General features: G+C 54.1%; 1 protein-coding gene across 1 annotated transcript; it reads right to left on the bottom strand.

The window, feature by feature from the left end:
* Positions 1-319: 319 nt before the first annotated feature.
* On the bottom strand, positions 320-10,326 carry PIK3IP1 (phosphoinositide-3-kinase interacting protein 1). Its single transcript, XM_075534345.1, has 6 exons — positions 10,106-10,326; positions 9,113-9,226; positions 8,910-9,029; positions 7,812-8,003; positions 7,629-7,707; positions 320-1,841 (listed from the first exon to the last, which is right to left on the bottom strand). The coding sequence occupies exons 1-6, from the start codon at positions 10,173-10,175 to the stop codon at positions 1,637-1,639; spliced, it is 780 nt and encodes a 259-aa protein (XP_075390460.1). The 5' UTR covers positions 10,176-10,326; the 3' UTR covers positions 320-1,636.
* Positions 10,327-18,386: the final 8,060 nt, after the last annotated feature.

The raw sequence follows: 18,386 nt of genomic DNA, 5'->3' as shown, positions 1-18,386 counted from the left end.
CTGCAGCCTCTCGCCCAGCACACCCCTCTGCCCGTGGCTGCGACCCAACCACCACTCACTCCAGCCCCTGGCAGACCTGTTGGCACCCGGATTCACTGTTCACTGCCTCTGGAGAATGCTGGAGCTGCTGGGTTCGTGATGAAAAGCCAGGCAGAGCAAGGGGCTCTTTACCAACTGCCCGCTCAACTGTGGGGGCCTCCAGCCTCCTGAGTCAATAGGGGGTTGGGATCCACAGGCTCCCCGCCCCCACCAGAGCTGACAGGGTCACCCACAGCCCTGGACTTCCAGGTCGTGTTCCTGATGCACCACAAACGACTCCTTTTTGTTTCTCATTTATGTAAGTCAAATGCAGAGCAGTTTCCTGCCCGCTGTATGTAGGTGTCAGAATGAGGTATATAAAATGTAGACAAGAGAAGTGCTTTTTTAGAAAAGTAGAAACCAGTAATGTCCTCTTCTCCAGCATCACTATCACCATGGGACCGCCCCAGGGCCCAGGCCCCCCTCCCAACCTGACTGCAGGTGGCAAGGCTTTGGGAAGGGACTCTGCACTGGTGGGGTACTGCAGGGTGTGGGGCCCCAGCACCATGCAATGGGGAAATGCTGCCCCAGGTCACAAGCTGGGCTCTTGGCCATGCCCATCGCTTAGGCCAGGCACATTCCTTCTCTGGACCCTCTCTGTCTCCAAAAGGCGTGAAGAGCCCTTAGGACCCTCCCAGTGGTTCTGTGATTGTTTTTGCAAGTTGGGGTTTGAGACCCCAGCCCCAACGAAGGCACTGGCCTGGCGGACACAGGGTCACCTACAAATCCCAGCTCCTGCCAAGTTTTACCACCTGAGCCCGAGGCTTCGTTTCCAGATTAATCTTGCAGAAGCCGCTCATGGGGCTGTACCGAGTGACTCCCATGGCAGAGGTGGCTGCTGTCACCCCTGTGAAGCAAAGCAAGATCCCTGGCCACCCAGAGCGAAGAGACACAGTCTAAGGCTGTCTGCCCCTGCAGCCTAGCGTCAGGGCTGGCTCCTCCTCCACCCTCCTCCGAAGTGGAATGTTCAGTGTAGCTCTTTCCTTTCCAAATAGGAAGTCAGTGCCCGGCCTCGCCCTGGCCCCTGGCTGACAAGGCACATCCCCACCAGCAGGCGGGGCACACTCCCAGCTCTGGCTTTTGTACAGACTCGTCTCAGGGGTCAGTAGGCAGTTCCCACCCCAGAGAGTTTTCTAAAAACTAAATACATTTTTTTTTTTACAAAAATAACCTCCTCTCGATGTGCTCGGCCTGAACTACAAAGCGTGGTGTGTGCCACCCGAGCCCGCGCAGAACCAATGGGAAGGGGCACTGAGGCCAGCTCAGGTAATCAGCGGGGAAGCCAGCGGGGTGGGGGGCGGGGGCTCCCCATCCATCCATCCCTGGTGTGATTCCGGAGTGCAGGCAATGATTGGAAGCCCTTGTCAGCAGCACCAGCCATGGGGCCAATCGCTGCTCCCAGCGAGGGAGGGAGAGGGGCACTTAGGCAGTCCTCAGCCCCAGGTCATGCCTGCTGCCTGCTCACACTGAAAAGAACGTGGAGGGAGGGTCTAATCACAACAGAAAGTGTCGATGCCCCCAGCTCTGGAAGGGTGGGCTGTCCTGCAACAGTGGGGGCTCAGGCACCAGGAGTTCCCGCCCGGTCCATGAGAGGGGCGCTGCCCTCCTGAAGGTCCAGCGGAGTCTGGCTGGTGGGGCCCACCACGGTTTTCTCGTCCACGATCTCGCAGGTGGGGTTGGTGAAGGCAGACAAGGGCAGTGTGACCCACTGCATCTCTCTCTCACACGCTTTCTGCTCCCGCTGCGCTCTCAAGTCCTTCCCCCTGTCAAGAAAGGGAGACGGTCAGGCTGCATGCCCACTACATCGCGTCCCGAGGCCCGGTGAGGCAGGGCTGACCATGGTCACCACCAGGGAGGATGTCGATCCAGGTCCAGGGGACCAGGCTGCACACCCAGCTCCCTGTACCTCTGGCCTCTGCTACTCAGTCCAGTTAATGTGGAGGAAAGGAATTGGTTCAGCTCAGAGCATCAGGTGGCCAGAAAACTGGCCTGGCCTCAGCCCTTACCCACAAAGTTCCCCAGAAAACTGGCTCAGCTATCTGTTCTAAAGGTGAGAGCCCCCCACACCCCTTAGTGGATGCGAAGGGCTGCTTAGGTCTGCAGGAAACAGTGGGACAAAGGCCACTCTGTAAGACCCGGGCGTTTTCACACACGGTGTTCGCAGGTTCAGATCCAGCCAGGCCATCGTGTGGCCTCACTCTGCTCCTGTGGCATGCTCGCTTCATGGGCCATGTCACACTTGATTTTCTTTATAAGGAATATTTTACACGTATATTTCATTCTCAGCTCGACCATAAAGATTAAGTCTCCTCATTTCATACACAAGTGGCCCAAAGAGGTTGAGAAACTCTTTAGGGCCTAGCGGGCTAAAAGCCAAGTCTGATCCCAGAGAAGTACTGACTATATTAACACACACGTGCACGTGAACAGTGGGGCAGGGTCTCCTGGCCCTGCTGCTTGGCCTCTCCCAGTGCAGATAAGAGGGTTTGGGAAGTCCCTGGCACAGCACACCAGACCCAGGTCCTGGTCCACACCCTCTACAAGCAGCAGCAGGCAGCCCTCACGGACGTCCCAGGTAGAGCCCCGGCCCCGAGGCTGAGTGAATACACACAGGCTCCTGCTATCCACGGAAGGGGAGGTCCATCGGCCGCACATCCACCGTGATGTGACGTGCCATGAGGAAGGACCAGAGACCAGTCCCGGGACAAAGCAGGCCACAGCACAGAGCGTGCACAGAGCCTCAGAATGGACTTGAACCCATCTGTTGTAGAACCTGCTCAGTAACCCTCTCAACCTTCCTAATGCTGTGACCCTTTAATACAGTTCCTCATGTGCTGACCCCAACCATCACATTTCTATTGCTACTTCACAGCAGTAATTTTGCTACTGTTAGGAATCAGGCGACCCCTGTGAAAAGGTCGTTCGATCCCTCCCCAGAGGGGTTGAGAACCACTGCCTTAGGAGAAAGCAGTCTCTCCGGGCCTTGCCCACTTTCCTCATCGGTGAGACCGGGGTAAACGCCCCTCACAAGTAGGATGATGTAACCTCTGTAAGATCATACAGGTGATGAGGACTTGGTCATGACTTCCTAAAGCCAGGTTATCGTCATTGGTTTCCCAATGTGACGCTCCCACTGACCAGCCAGGACAAGGATTGTGACTCCAGCAACCTTCCTCTCCCCTCTGAACAACATGGAGTTGGGCTTGGTCACCTCCAGAGGTGTCCTGGCTCCCTGGTCCCTACTGTGAGGTCCCAGGAGCTGACCTCATCCCTGAAGTCATCCCCCAGGTTGGCTGAGGGGGACCCCAGCATCAGGATATGTCAGCCTCTCCGCTTCTGTGCTGGCTACCACCGGCCAAGAGGTGGAGGGACAGACGGGCCCTATCCACGTGGAGAGACACTGTGTAGCCCCCTTGCAGCCTGAGATCAGATACAGCTGCTGCCACACAAGCACGTACCTGCCTCAAGAATCAAGCCAGGGCCTTCCAGGCTGCCCATGTAGGCAGAAACTAGGAGGGCCCAGTGTAATTTTACTAATGGCCTCCCCAAGCCACTGAGAGATAGCGCACGCACGCACACACACAGACACACAAACAATGGGGCAGGAGACCAGCTTGTTGCTTTGCCAAGGCCTGAAGCTCAAAATCTCTAAGGGGCTGGAGAGGGGGTGGGGGAGACAAGAGGGGCTAGCAGCTTCCAGAGTACCTATAGATGCTGGGAAATGCCCTTGCCTCGTGTGAGGGAGAATGACCCACCCACGGCTGGATACAACACTTGGTATGCACACCATCTCCTTTAAGTTCCACAGCAGTTTCCCTAGGTAGCGTCCCCACTGCATTTCTCAGCAACACCCGCCTCCGCCACCCCACCCCGCAAGCACCTGGCTGTGGCAGGGAAGCTGCTGAGCAGTGAGGCTGGGAAAGAGCCCATCTGGAGTCATGAGACAGAGGCAGGGCTGCGGCCAGGCTGGATTGTGGTCTCATCCACCTGCAGGCTACCCAGCCCCAAGTGCCTGCGGACAAACCTGGAGACAAAGCAGCTGCCCAGCTCACTCAGGAGACAGGAGAGGCCACCACGCTGCTGCCGTCAATGACCATCAGGCAGGCCGGGCTCCCTCTCTCTGTCTCCAGGGGCAGTCGGGCTGTTGTCTGGCGGCCAAGAAAGAACAAAAGGCTTATTCACAGCCGGTGGCAGCTCCTCTCCTAAGTGGGTGGGGTGGGGGTGCCTTACACTTGTTTCTGGGCCTTTTCCTCCAAGAGCAGCCCAGCCACTGCTCCTGGGGCTGGTTGCCGCGCAGTCCCCAGGCTGGCCTTGGGGACCTGGTAGTCAGGACAACCAGGACAAAGGCCTGCCCGACTGAGCCCCTCTGTCCAGTCCTGACCTGCAGCCCTCCTTCCCCAGGGAGGAAGCCTGGTGCCTGCCCATTGCTCATCCTTCCTGACCACGAGAAAGCGCCAGCCATTAGCCGCCGCCTTGTGGTCTTCCGCAGCGTGGGCTGCTTGCTGTAATTCTACCCCAGGCCAGGCCCAGGAGCCAGGCTGGCCAGAGGGAGCAGGCGCAGATGCAGCCTGCCTCAGGCTTCCTCCTTCCAGGGCAGATGGCGGCACCGCAGGAAGACCTCCTTCAGGCACTATTACGTAACTGTCACCAGGAACCTCTGCCAACTTCCCAGACAGAAGCAGCACTGGGCCACACTCTGGGCAGGGAAGACCCTCCAAAGCAGCTGTGGACTGTAAGCACCCACTGACTCATGTCATGCACACAGCAAGCCTCGGGGATATCGATCGTGCGCTTTCTTGGGAGAAGAGGAGGAGCAGAGATGAAATCATCCGCCCAAGGGCCAAGCCAGGCTGGGACTTGAACCCAGCACTGCCCCTGCACCAGCAGACAGGGCTGGAAGATCATGAGATCAACAAGCCTTGTTTCAGGGGTAAGAAACCTGAGGCCCAGAGATAGGAGACTTGTCTAGCATCGTGTCCAGAACTGAGGCCAGTTGAAGACCTAGCTCCTGGTCTTTGGATCTCCAAAAGCCCTAGCTGCTTGCTTGTTTCCATTTTGCCTACTTTGTGATTCCAAGCAAATGTACACTTTCAGAAGCTTTGGACAATTCTTCCACCTCACTGACTGACTTTGTGCGGGGGGTGGGCATGGGCTCTGCTACCTTCTAGAGGGGGGTGAGGCTTGGGCCAGGTCAGGGGAACAGCAGCACTCACTAGGGCCCGTGGTGAGGGAAGCACATAGCAAGGGGCAGCTGCCCTACAGCTCACAGTTAACCTTCAGGCTGATCTTGGGCGAGTGGGTGCAGGGTGGGCATGGCTATAGTGGGGAGGGGCGGACCAGTCTTTAACAGATGTGCCGATGTGCGGAGGAGTCGTAAACATGTACTGTGCTTCCGGACAGCGCTCTCCAGGACATGGTTTTGTGGTTCTGGTGAGAGTGAAAACCTCACTTGCTGCATGTGACAGCGGAGAGCTTGTCTCCAGCCCCATGCCACTTCCTGTTGAACACTGTGTTCTCAGAGCTGCCGCTGAAGGCAGCGGGGAGTGGTCTGGTGGTTAGTGAGTTAGGGAGTCAGGTGACTGGAACCTTGCCCAGAGTTTACAGGGAGGCAACCTCTAAGATTCAAGGTAGTCCCGTGACTGCCTAGAACACCAAATCTAGAAAGAAGAAGAAGAAGGTCTTGCTTCCTCACTGGGCACCAGAATTAAGCTCAGGATTAAGAACAGCCCCGTCAGTTCCCAAGCACCCGGAGGTCTGGAAGCTGTCACAACACTGGAGGAGAACCAGCTGCTGTCCAGAGGCTGAGGAGGGAGGGACTATGTGAAAGGTTAGCTAGCCACATGGCTTGGGTCTGACTGAACGCTAAGGCCAGGGCCACTTACCATTTCTCTCAAGTCTCGAAAGCAGTAAAGAAAGTGGACCAAGAAAGAAAGAAAGGGGACCTACCATGTCAACTGCCCCACTGTGGCCTGGGGGTTAGAAGGGGGTCTTAGACCCCAGCTTCCAGAATCAGAGACAGATACAGTAGGTATGGGGCTCAGAGAGCAATCATCCAGCCCTCTGCTGTGCTAAGCAAGGACAGGCCTCTGCCCCACACCAGTACTCAGGAGAAGGAAAGAGAACCAAATCTCCCAATATCACACGCACCACCACCACCAAGTTGATTGTGCATCTGTGGCCCCCATGTAGGGGTTTCCAAAGCTGTCGATCTTTACCAGAGCAGAGAGCCTAATCTGTCTCCCTCAGAGCGGCTGGTAGGCTTCACGCCGTACAGCGGCTACTTGAGGCAGGATCGCAAACTGAGCTCCCCTAAGTGTGCGTGTGACCTTGGACAAGATCCTGATGCCCTCACCTCAGTTTCCTCATCTGTAACGTGAGGATAATACCAGCAGTTCCCTCTCAGTGTGTTGGGGGAATTAGGGGAGCTGAAGCCTGTTAAATTGGGCACATGGAAAATACGAATTAGTATTAGCCAACAGTGCCTTTTTTTTTCCTTCTGTAAAATAATGAGGTTGATGACATCACCTCTTAAGGACCCATCGAGCTCTGACAGCCTAGGGTGATGTGAGGCTGGGCCCCCCAGTGTAGCTGTGACTCGAGCATGGTTCTCACCTTGGGGATGCTCAGACCACTTAAGGAAAGGAGAAAGAAGCACCAATGCACAGGGCTGGAAGGCAAACGCTAGGATTTTGCCCAGACCTGGTAAATGATTTTCCCGGAGTCAGCCAGGGCTGAAAAAATGACTGCCACTCTGGCTGGTCATCATGCCCCTGTCACTTTTTGAGACCCTGGACACCTCCACATAGTGTCTCAGGGACTTTTGAAAATACTCTTTCTCCGCTCGCTGTCCCAGCCACAGGCCAGGTCCCTGAGAGTCTCAGAGAGCCTCCCTGGGCTTTCTCATACAAGATGAGGTGACAAAAGTACCCAGGCTCTCTGCTCTCCAACTCTTTCCTTCTGCGCTAGTGAATCACAGTCGACTCCATCACAGGGAGTGAGCCGATTCAGTCCACCCAAACCCCAGCTGCAGACAGAGTGGCAGGGGGCGGACCTTCGGCGGCAGCAGAATTTCATAATTCACACATACACACACAATTCCATCTCCTGGCCCTGCAGGGAGTGGCCAGCCTAATTCCTGCAGAGCCATCCCCATCCCCCTTCCATGCCAGGCACCCTGGACCAGACTGTGGGGAAGCTAACATCCAAAAAGCCAGACTCGGACCAGATTCTGCAACTCTCAGGCAGTGTGACCTTAGGTAAGCCACTTCACTTCTCTGACAACAGCTTTCACCTCTGTAAAACGGGACGCTGGAACCCCTGATCTCATTAAGCCTTCGGATGAGGAGTAACAGCGGATGAGGAGTAACAGCGTGGGAGGAAAGGCTGTGTCCAACCACCAGGTGGAGGCCACAATCAAGTGGCTGCATAGTACCCTGTTCTACTGTCAACCCCTGGCTTCCTGGTTGTGTAAGAATGACTCAGAGTAGCCGGATTGGACTTTGTGTGCCTTCCCCACTCCTCCTCTCGAGAGAACCCAGAGGGACGCTGACCTCTTATAAGTGTAGCCCAAGACGATGCCAACTCCAATGGCGACGATGATCACCATCATGGTGATGCCCAGCACGTGGCCTGCCAAGGAGAAAACAAGTCCCATTAGCCACAATCTGGACAGTCAGCAAATGGCATCTGGTGAGGGATCCAACAAGGATGGGGGGCAGGGGGAGCCATCCTACCCAGGGTCCCTAGGTCCTTCTTCTCCTTGGGATTCATCCGGACCCGCTGGCTGATCCCAATCACAGGCTGCACAGCTGCAGCCTCGCTGCGGGCAGGTAGGGCATTGGCAGGAGGGAACGCATGCGCTTCATCTTCCTGGGACGCTTCCTCCTTCTCTGTTCCAGGGGTTGGGGGTGCCTGGGTTGGGATCTCTGGAAGGAAGGTGGAAAACAGCTCTCATCAGAGGTCCTGAGTGAATTCCACAGCTGAGCTGCATCCGAGGGTAGGGGCGTGTTAGGGAGCTCCACCTTCGAATGCCCCAAAATGGACTCCAATCTTGCCCGCCCCGAGCACTAGACCTGGAAAAGCCTAGCCTGAGATGTTGCATCACAGTTGAGACCAGGCAAGTGGGGGCTGGGACCCACAGAGAAGGGACACTCCAGCCTCCCTCCTTTGCATCTGTTCCCATCTGGGCTAACCTCCGAGCTTAGCCCAGGGCCAACTTCCCCGGGAGTCACACACACCCCTCCATGCCAAGAAGCACCAGTGACCCTTCTGAGCAGGTCACAACCAGCGAGTTGTATGCCAATTGCCACGTTGTCGCACTTCTAGCGGGCTGCCCCTGGAGCCACCGCCCGGCGGCGTCTAACAAAGGTGGTCGCATCCTTTAGAGGTTGCTTCACAAGTACCCCCACAAACCCCCCGCCCCCCACTTCTTCCCGAGGCGGGGCAGCGGGGTGCGTTGTGAGCACCGTGCCAGGCGCACGGCACACTTTCCTTGAACGGGCAACAGCCGCCCGTGACGTCCCCGCGCCGGGCGCGCAGCTCGGGCGCGGTCCGCGGGTACCCCCGGGGGTCCCCGGGCCGGGCGCGCGACCCGGGTGGGGTCCCGCCTCCTCCGCTTGTTTACAAGCTCTCGCACGGGGTGAGCTCACCGGGAGCGGCGGCGCCGGCCAATCGGCTGTCGGCCCCGCGGCCTGGAGACACCCCTGGCCAATGGGCGGCCGCGGGGGCGGAGCGCGGCGGCCGGCCTCGCGCGGTCCCACGTGCGCCCCGGGCGCCACGGCCGCTCCCAGGTGCACCGCGGGGGTCCGCGCCCGGGGCATCCGAGTACCTACCTGGGCACCGCAGGTTCTCGCACGGCCGCTTCTCGGGGACGCCGGCCTCGCCGCCCACGTAGCACCAGGGTCCGCGCGGGTCGCGGTCCGGGTTCCGGCAGTAGCTGTGGTTGCCGGCGCCTAGGTGGGGCGAGGGGGCACCGCGGTCAGCGCGGGGGTTCGGGCCGCGCCGCCGCCCCCCGCCGCCCAGACCCGACACTCACCCGCCTCCGGGGCCGACGCGCCGCTCCCCGCGTCCAGCCAGTTGAGGCAGCGGAGCCCCGGCGCGGGCGAGGGCTGGTCCGCCCGGTACAGGTGGCCGTTGTCCCAGAAGCAGCCTGTGAGCAAGCGGGGCGCAGACACTGAGTTGGGCTCCCGGCCCGGGCGAGACCCGTCGCGGCTGGGCGACAAAGGCGGACCAAGCCCCGCGGGCGTGCCAGCGCGATTGTGTGTCCGTGTGCCTGTGTGCCCGTCCGTGGGCATCAGTAGGTGCACCCGTGTGTGCGCGCGCGTGTGTGCTGGTGTGCACATCCGTGTGTGTCGGTGCGTATCGGTGTGAGCATCAGCACATCCGTCTGTGTGTTAATCAGTGTGGGGGGCAGTGGCAGTGGGTGTTGGGGTGTGTGCCCCGCCAGCTAAGCCCTGCAGAGACTCCAGGGGTTGTAACTCTCAACTGGCAACCAGGGGCGCCCTTTAGGGAGATGGTGGGCCGCCCAGATGTTGGGGTTACATAAACTGCTGTGCCCTCCCCGCCCCCCCCCCGCCCGGGGCGGCCACCTGGGCCAGGTGCCACCGGCTGCACACATTGCACTCCGGGGACCCCTCAACTCTGGCGCCAAGCTGGGACTCCATGCCCAGCCCCCCTCAGTCCAAGCAGCCCTGGAAGGGGCTGGGGTGGAGCACAGGGTGCACAGAACCCCAGAAAGAACAGGCTGGTGTGCGTGGGGGGGGGTGAACCCCCACCAAACTCAGCGATTTGGGAGCCCCAGGAAAGAGGAAGTGGCTCCTTGCCTTTGTTCTGAAGCGCAAAGATGGAGCTGCCAGCCCCTGCAAGGCAGAGCAAAGGGACTGAAGCGCTTTTCCTGGGTGAGAGGAGACAGCCGAGAGCCTGCCCGGCATCGTCCCGTCCAAGCCCGGCTGCCGTGGGAAGCGAGGGGGCTTTCCCGGTGCGGCTGCGTGAAGTCGCTGCAGACAGGCAAGCTTGTCCATCTCCTTACCTCCCCCTCCGTAAGCCTCTGCCAGTAGCATGTTGCTGACGAGGACCGTGCGCACCCAGGCCAGCAGCATCCTCGCCCCGGCCGCCGTGCAGGTGGATGCACAACCCGTGTCGCGAGCGCTGGCGGCCGGCGGTGTGCGTCGGCCCAGCCCTGCAGGCGGACCTGCCGGGTGGCTGCCGGCTGGTAAACAGCCTCTCTTTAGAACTGGGAGCTTCCCCGGCCAGCCCGCTGCAGCGGCGCCCAGAGGCGCCCTCTGGGTCCTAAGCTCCGTGTCGACCCAGCCCAGCCCAGCGTGTGTGGGCGGCGGCGGGGGGAGGGGGGGACTGGCTGTACTGCGCTTGAAACTTTCAGGGCTGCGCGCCGGGGGCTTGTGAATGCACAGAGACTAATCCTGTCTGAAGGCACCATCCGGCCAAAACGCATCTTGGAGAGGATTTCCCGGTGGGCAAAGAGCATACCTTTCTTATTCATTCCTGGGGGACAGTAAAAGGGGGAGCAGGGTTTCTGAGTGTTCTGGTGGCACAGTGGGTTAAGCATTGGGCAGCGCTCCACACACACCCTTCTGTAATGATTACAGGTGGGAGACCGTGTGGGACCACTGCTCTGCCTCTCTTGGCTTTGAATTCTGGTTTGATGGTTAATACCTGTTTATAAGCACTGATAGCTTTGTTGTTGTTGTTAACAGTGTCACTGCCAGAGCCTGTCCCAGCCCTTTCTGTTCATTTGGAAGTTGGCCTGTAAAGTGGCCACCTATCTTGTGTAGTGTAGTTGAAAGGAATTGTCACCTAAACTCCTTTCTACCGGCCCTGACCTCAATAGAGGAAGCTCAGGAAAGCGTTCGATTTTTTTCCCCTGAGCCCCGTGGGAAATCCATTGGCAGTGATTTATGCCCATCGTTAAAGCTGGCCACATCATAAGACATGGGCCTTTTGGACTGGGATGGGAGGGTCGGTTCAAGTGCCCAGGCAGCCTCCGTGAACCACGAGGCCAGTGACTCACCACAAGTACCTTGTGACTCAGGCAAACCCCAAAATAGCAATGGAGAGTCTGTTTCCATCTGGATTTACATTTTGCAGACAGTAATTTAGGGAGAAGGGAGAGAAAGTAAACAACTTGATTATGCTTCTAAAGCTTTATTTATTATCAAGGAAGAAAGCTAATGGCAAGCGCAACCCACCTGGGTTGAATTTGAACTCGCTGTACCCAGATTTCAAACATGGAAGGGACGGAGAAAGAATACTGAAAGTTCATCGTTTGAAAGAGGTTGCTGACAGTGGCTTGATCTCTTTCATGCACGTATAAGAGCCATCGCTGTGTTGTTATAGCCGCTCCCAGTTCTCCACACAACCCTCTGATCCTCTGGCCCCTGAATTGGTTGATGCTGAGAATTGCACTACACACACAGCGAGAGAAACGTTATCGTTAAACTTTTTGCCATGATAGTCGAGATACAAGTCTCTTCCTGTGTCTCCAACATCTCAATTAAAAAAAATTCTGAAAAGGCAAATAATCAAGAATAACCATGATTTAAAAAAAAATACAAACACCGAAGATGGGTTCCCAAGTAGGCCTCTGGGTGGGAAGGATGTGAGAGACTGCGGGTCAGTGGCACACTGGCAGTCTCTGTGAGACTCTCACAGCTGTCACCCCACCCGCCAGCTGTCACAGAGTGGGGAGGCCTGGATTCAACAGAGCTAAGTGAGGAAGTGGGGAGTGTAGGATCTGAGGATCCAGCCTTCAGCCACCTCTCATCTCTGCTCTGCCTAGGGTGATATGCCAAACATGTAAAAGTAAACAATTCTAGCGTAATTATCTAGGAGCCTGTAGGGGAAAAAAGACGAGGCTCTTTGCTTCTGTAAATATGAACAGCCTCAGACCTCCTGCAGCCAGTTCGACTCTGCCCTGTGGAATCAGAATCACCTGGCTGAGACGTGTAACGTTACCCAAGACTCAGTCTTTCGAACCCTCTAATTGTACAAATACTTCTGAGAACCGACTCCGTGTCAGCTGCAATGCTAGCTACTGGGAACGCAGCTGTGAATCCCGGCCCTCATGGAGCTTCTGTCCGAGTAGCAAAGGGGTGGCATTCTACTTGCTGAAGAAAGCTTGCATATTTTTCAGGACATTTCTGTAAGCAACAGAAATGTAAGCGGAGGAGAAAGGGCTTTGCATCCATTTTCATGGAGGGTCTCTTTCTGCTGCCGCAAGAGCATGCGAGGTGTGTTTTGTTTCATTGGATGAGATATATGGGCAAACAAAAAAATTAAAAATAAATAAAAATTGAAAAAAAAGATAGATGGGCCTGAAGGAAACCTAACTGCAGTTTTACATTTCAGAGCAGCAGGGAGCTCTTTGGGGTTAACCCTCTGCACCTAATCAATTGCTTGTACATGCGGGGAACCCTTAATTCTTATGGGGCTTCTGCTGAATTAGCATGCTGGCCCCTTCAATTACAATGGAAGCAGGCTCTCCACAGGCCACCGCTGACCAGATTCTCGCCGTGCCCACACGGCTGCGGGTACCTCTCCCTCAGTGTCCAGGTCTCCTTCCTCTGGAACTGTCACCATCGGGTTTTTCTACGAAACCGCTCTTTTCTTGGACACACACACCTTAAAAATGTTCTCACTCTCTGCCACCAAGTCAGTGCTGACGTCCAGTGACCGACCCCCAGTGAGTTTCTGAGGTGGTCGCTGTTTGCGGGAGTAGAAAGGCCAATCTTTCTCCCATGGAGCTGCTGGTGGTTTCTAACAGCAAACCATGGGGACCACCAGGGCTCCCTGATCCCGACAGCAAAGCCTTATTTTACACCACGAACTCTCACCTGAAAAAATAAATAAGATTTACTTTCCTGGTCATCATCTTGGCCTCTTCTCCTCCCTAAGACACTCACCAGCGGATCCGATTGTTGGTGAGACTCGAGTGTCCGAGTTTGAGGCAGATGAGTGGGATCATTGCCGCTTGGCTCCTGACCATGAACTTGTAGCTGAGCGCCCAGACCTGGCAATCGCCTGGACTAACAGCAGCCATTGAAAACCCCACGCGCCCCTTCTCTCCTGACAGGTGGGGTCAACATGAGTCCTGCATCTTAGTCTTTCAGGGGCAGAGTCTGTTCTAACAGAACCAGAACCTTCCTTCTGCCAGGATATCAGATTACATTCTGAGACATGCCTTTCACCATCGTGAGCTATTTCTGATGTTTGAACTTTTCTTCCGGTGTGGCTGCACAATGACCATGTCTTCTGGCCTGGACTTACACTAAACTTCAGGTTTCTTCCAGAAATATTACTGCAATAAGCATTTGATATAAAGCCGTAAAACTCAACTGCCATCAAGTCAATCCCAACTCATAATGACCCTATGTGGGTTTCTAAAACCAAATCTTTTTTTTTTAATCATTTTATTGGAGGCTCTTCCAGCTCTTATAACAATCCATCCATCCATTGTGTCAAGCATATTTGGACATAGGTTGCCATCATGATTCTCAAAACATTTTCTTTCCATTTGAGCCTTTGGCATCAGCTCCTCATGTTTTTCCTCCCTCCCCCACCCTCCCATCCAAACTGCAAATCTTCATGGGAGGAGAGAGCCTCTCTCCCACAGAGTGGCTGGGGCGGGGGTGGGGGTCCTGCTGACCTTTTGGTTAGCAGCACTGTGATTAGCAGACCAACACTTAACCCACTCTGCCACCAAGGCTCCTTTGTTTGTGGCTGTGCCTTGGACTGTTGACTACCAAGTCAGCAGTTCAAAACCACCAGTTGTGCTGTGCGAGAAAGACGAGGCTTTCTATTCCCATGAAGGGTTACAGTCTCAGAAATCCACAGAGACAGTTCTACCCTGCCCTATAAGGTTGCTATGAGTCAGAATCGACTCAATGGCAGTGATTTTCTTCAAATGCTCCTTTTGGATTGTTTATATCCCTGAAGAAGAGCCTGGCTGGTGTAGTGGGTTACGCAACAGACTGCTAACCACAAGGTCAAACGTTCGAACCCACCAGCATCTTTGAGGAAGAAAGATATGGTTGTGCACACCTACAAAAAATTTACACTCTACAGATAGGAACTGGAAACACAGGGAATCCAGGACAGATGATCCCTTCAGGACCAGTGCCGAGAGTGGCGATACCAGGAGGGTGTAGGGAGGGTGGGGTGAAAAGGGGAAACCTATTACAAGGATCTACATATAACCTCCTCTTTGGGGGATGGACAGCAGAGAAGTGGATGAAGGGAAACGTTGGACATTATAAGATGTGACAGGATAATGATAATTTATGAATTCTGAAGGGTTCATGAGGGAGGCGGGAGTGGGGGGGAAGGATGGGGAGCTGATATTAAAGGCTCAAGTAGAAAACAAATGTTTGGAGAATGATGATGGCAGCAAGTGTACAAATGTGCTTGACACAATGGATCTATGTATGGACTGTGGTGGGAGTTGTACGAACCCCCAGTGGAATGACTTTTTTTAAATGTTTGAAATAAATGGGGAAATTAGAATATCGTATAAGTGTTGTATGAGTGTCTAATAAAATGTTTTTTTAATAATATCGTGGAAAGTGTGTTAGTTACATCATCTGTTGTCAACTTGAGACTATTAAGAGTGAAGGGGTGGAGTTTAGTCTGTCAATCAGGTCACAGCTTGATGACCTTATTTGGAGGCGCTAAGGAGATAATCGTTCACTGGAGGGGAGGCACAAATTCGCTCCCTGTGAGACATTCCTGCTGACAAAACACATGGAGCTACGTAGAGCCCTGGAGCTGGAGAGTTGTTTCCACTGCCACTGGATCCACAAGACTTTCCACTCAAAGGCCTGTGATCTTCCTGCATTCAGCATCATTGCATGTGTTTTGTGAGTCCGAAGAGAAACTTATAGATTGGTATCGGACATATGGGCTAATTATCAGACTTATGGACTTGATCTGGACTAGGCTGGGATGTTTTCTCAATATACAGTTGTTCTTTTATAGAAAGCTCTTTCTTATACATATGTGTCTATGAATTTATTTCTCTAGTCAACCCAGACGAACACTGAAAGAGTCTAGGATGCCTAGAGAGTAGAAAATGATTAAAGGCAAAGAGTAAAACAGCCACGATAGCTTGTGAATCCCAGGCTGCATGGGGACACAGGCTTTTCCGGACGAGATGGCTAAGGAGCCCCAAAAGCAGAGCCCTTGGCAATGCCAGTGGGGTTTGACTTCCAGGCTAGAGGTGGAAACGCAGAGATTTCAGATGAATGAAGCCGAGAAAATGCTAGAGTCAACAAATTACCCTATTGTGTGCAACTGTGGGTGCTACAGCCATTCCCAGGCTTGGCTACTAACTGAGACCTGGGAGGGTCAAGCCCACCCCTTGGTGCTCAAAGGAAAGGCCTGGCGAGCTACTTCCAAAATAACAGCCATTGAAAACCCACAGCCACTCGGGAGACTCCCTCTGCAGCTTTTAAAGACTGTCAGCATCGGTGCGTATTTAGCACTGATTTTCAGCAGGAAAAGCCATGTATCCAGTAGGTGAATGTTGGGTAAGTGACTTCGCCTCTCAAACCCTCCGTTTCCCAGCCGACTGTGACTGTGGGTCACAACACAAGCAGCAGTGCCAGGACTGAAAGCGCAGCTTTGTCGCTTGCAGGCTGGGTCGCCTGAGGCAAGCTCTATGACTCAATTTCCTGCTGGGAAGCAGAGGGAGAGATGCAAAAAATAAAAAAACTCTCTGGATGTGTTTGCTGTCTTAAGAAAGCCTCGGTCAGACTAGTACATGTAACAGCAATCTAGTTAGCAAAGAGGACAAGTTTGGGAATTTGGCTCCTGGCTTGAGAAGAGGAGGAGATGGTTTGGGGGAGGCTGAAAGGTACAGCCATCAGAGGCTGGGTGACCACCAGTGGAGGATGTGTCAGAGAAGCCAGGGGCTACAGAGCCCATAAGGGAGGAGAGGAAGTGGGCAGCATCGTCAAATGCAACCAGGGCATCAAGTACAGTAACTCAATAACTTGTTTTAGCAAAAGGTGGCCCCTGGTCGCCTTGTTGGGAGAAAGTGTATGGCTGCGGTCCTGGAGGAAGTACAGCTGACTTGGAAGCTCAGAATAGGACGGGGCTGACAGGGGACCCAATCCATTGGCTTGGCCAATCCAATCTACTGGCTTGTGACATTCCGAGTGACTGAGCATCCATGCTGACTCGCCAGTGCCCGTGCCGGTTTAAGAAGGGGAGCTGATTGGAGGACAGATCATGGATTTGATCTTGGTGGTTTTAATTTGGACACATGGGCAATGTGTGCCCAGGAAACCGTTTGATAGCAATCAACTGACTCGACAAAAAAAAAAATCAGAGTAAGACTCTAATGAGCGGGATGGGGTAAGCGATCCCGGAAGAACAGGTGAGCTGGCAAGAAGGCACAAAGGGGCTCTAGCTTGTAAGGAACATTAGAAGACGCAGGGACCTGCAGGCATGGAGGCCAGGTGTTCTAAGCGGTCAGGGGCAGGGACAGGAAAAAGAAGACGCAGGTAAGCATTGGGGTGATTGGCGTTGGCCAGCAGCCACATGACCAGTTAACAGCGTGGGTGATCGCTGTTAGGGACGCCCACTACTGCCCTCCTGTTGGTTGTGTCTTCACACAGGTGTTTGGCGTGCATTACTTTTAATTCCTCCTCCACAGTTGGCATTAGCATCCATATTTATGTAAACAGCATGCAAATCATATGTGAGCCTGACAAACAGATCTAACAAACAAGTGGCTGGGAAAATGCTGTTTCTTCCTTCATTGTCTTGCTGTTGCCTTTGGCTGATGCGTACTCTCGTGGTCAGCAAACAGCTATGGGGTGCCTTCTGTCAGGGACTGGCTCTCCTGCATCACCTCGGTTTCCACCTGGGTGGCTTTCCAATCCTGCCTGCCAGGAGACTGTTCTAGAAATTTCTTCCACCTGTCTCTTCCAAGACCTGCCATCACCTTTTGAAGGGTGTATATGTCACGAAATTCCAAGACACAGTATCATGGGTATCCCTCTGCCTCTGTAGTGCATTGAATTGGACCCTAACCTGCCCAAATAATCCTAACTTCTATGCCCGTGTTTATGGTCCTCTTTGGAAATTGTTTTATTATGTCAATGACGTAGGGTGAGTGGAAGGTAAGTCTGGAGTCAATCTTGACAAGATACAGAAAGAACACATTACAGAAAACCCAGAGAGGGGAAGGTAGATACTGAGGTAGTTAGTTTATTGTGCCAACCTGGCCGATAAACACATGTGGGGTTAATTGAAGGGTAGAGAGATAAATGGCTCCATGAGGCTCTCAGTTCTAGTTCTCAGGTCTCTTGCTTTATGAGGGTCAGACCAGGGTGCAGCTGCCTTAGCCAGTTCCCTGCTTCAGCTGTCAAAGCTCACTTCCTGCAAGACATCCCTGAGGAGAAGCCTCATGGACCTACCCTGATGCAGCCCTGGGTGCTGGAGCAGCCGTGTGGAGACCCCTGCCAGCAGTGAGATGCTTACACGTTCACTGACTCGGCTTTCCTCCTGCAGTCGGCATCATAGTGTCTGTTTTGTGAGATGGAGGAGGACTTTGTAGATTGGTGTCTGACATATAGGCCAATGTTGAACTTGTGGGCTTGGGCAGCACTGGGTTGGGGTGTTTTCTTGATGTGCACTTAACCTTTATATAAAACTCTCTCTTATACATGAGTTTCTATGGATTTGTTTCTTTAAAGTACCCAGACTGACACAGATGCCAAGCAGTATGGAGGGCTAGTAAAACCCCGCTAGACCTAGCATCCGGAGTTTGAGTTTCCAACCTTCTAAGCTGTGTGAAACAAACGGAACTTTGTTTAAGTTAAAGGATCTGTGGTAGTTACATAATCTGGTGTCAATTTGAGGATGAAGAGTGAAGGGGTGAAGTTTAGCCTGTCAATCAGATCGCAGCTTGATGCCTTCATTTGGAGATGCTAAGCGGGAGATAAATAGCTCACTAGAGGCGGGAAACACACACAGACTCCCTGCAAGACATCCCTGAGGAGAAGCCGCATGGTCCTATCCTGATGCAACCAGAACCCTGGCAGCTAGAGAAGCCACGTGGAGACCCTGCCAATGCTGAGATGCTTACACTGCCACAGAATCCACAAGACTTCCCACCCACTGGCCTGTGAGCTTCCTGTATTTGGCGTCATTGCAATGTGCTTCGTGAGTCTAAAGAGGAATTTATAGATTGGTATCGACATATGGGTGACTATCGGATTTAGGGACTTGATCTGGACTGGGCTGGGATGTTTTCTTAATATACAATTACTCTTTATATAAAACATATA

Source organism: Tenrec ecaudatus, chromosome 16, assembly GCF_050624435.1.
Source record: "Tenrec ecaudatus isolate mTenEca1 chromosome 16, mTenEca1.hap1, whole genome shotgun sequence".
NCBI lineage: Eukaryota > Metazoa > Chordata > Mammalia > Afrosoricida > Tenrecidae > Tenrec > Tenrec ecaudatus.
This window is presented reverse-complemented; position numbering and strand designations above follow the sequence as displayed.

Excerpts from the sequence above, each read along its gene's own strand:
- PIK3IP1 (XM_075534345.1), bottom strand. The coding sequence starts at position 10,175 with ATGCTGCTGGCCTGGGTGCGCACGGTCCTCGTCAGCAACATGCTACTG. Across the intron at positions 9,227-10,105 it reads AGAGGCTTACGGAGGGGGAG|GCTGCTTCTGGGACAACGGC; the intron begins GTAAGGAGATGG and ends GCTTGCTCACAG. Across the intron at positions 1,842-7,628 it reads TTGGGCTACACTTATAAGAG|GGGGAAGGACTTGAGAGCGC; the intron begins GTCAGCGTCCCT and ends CTTTCTTGACAG.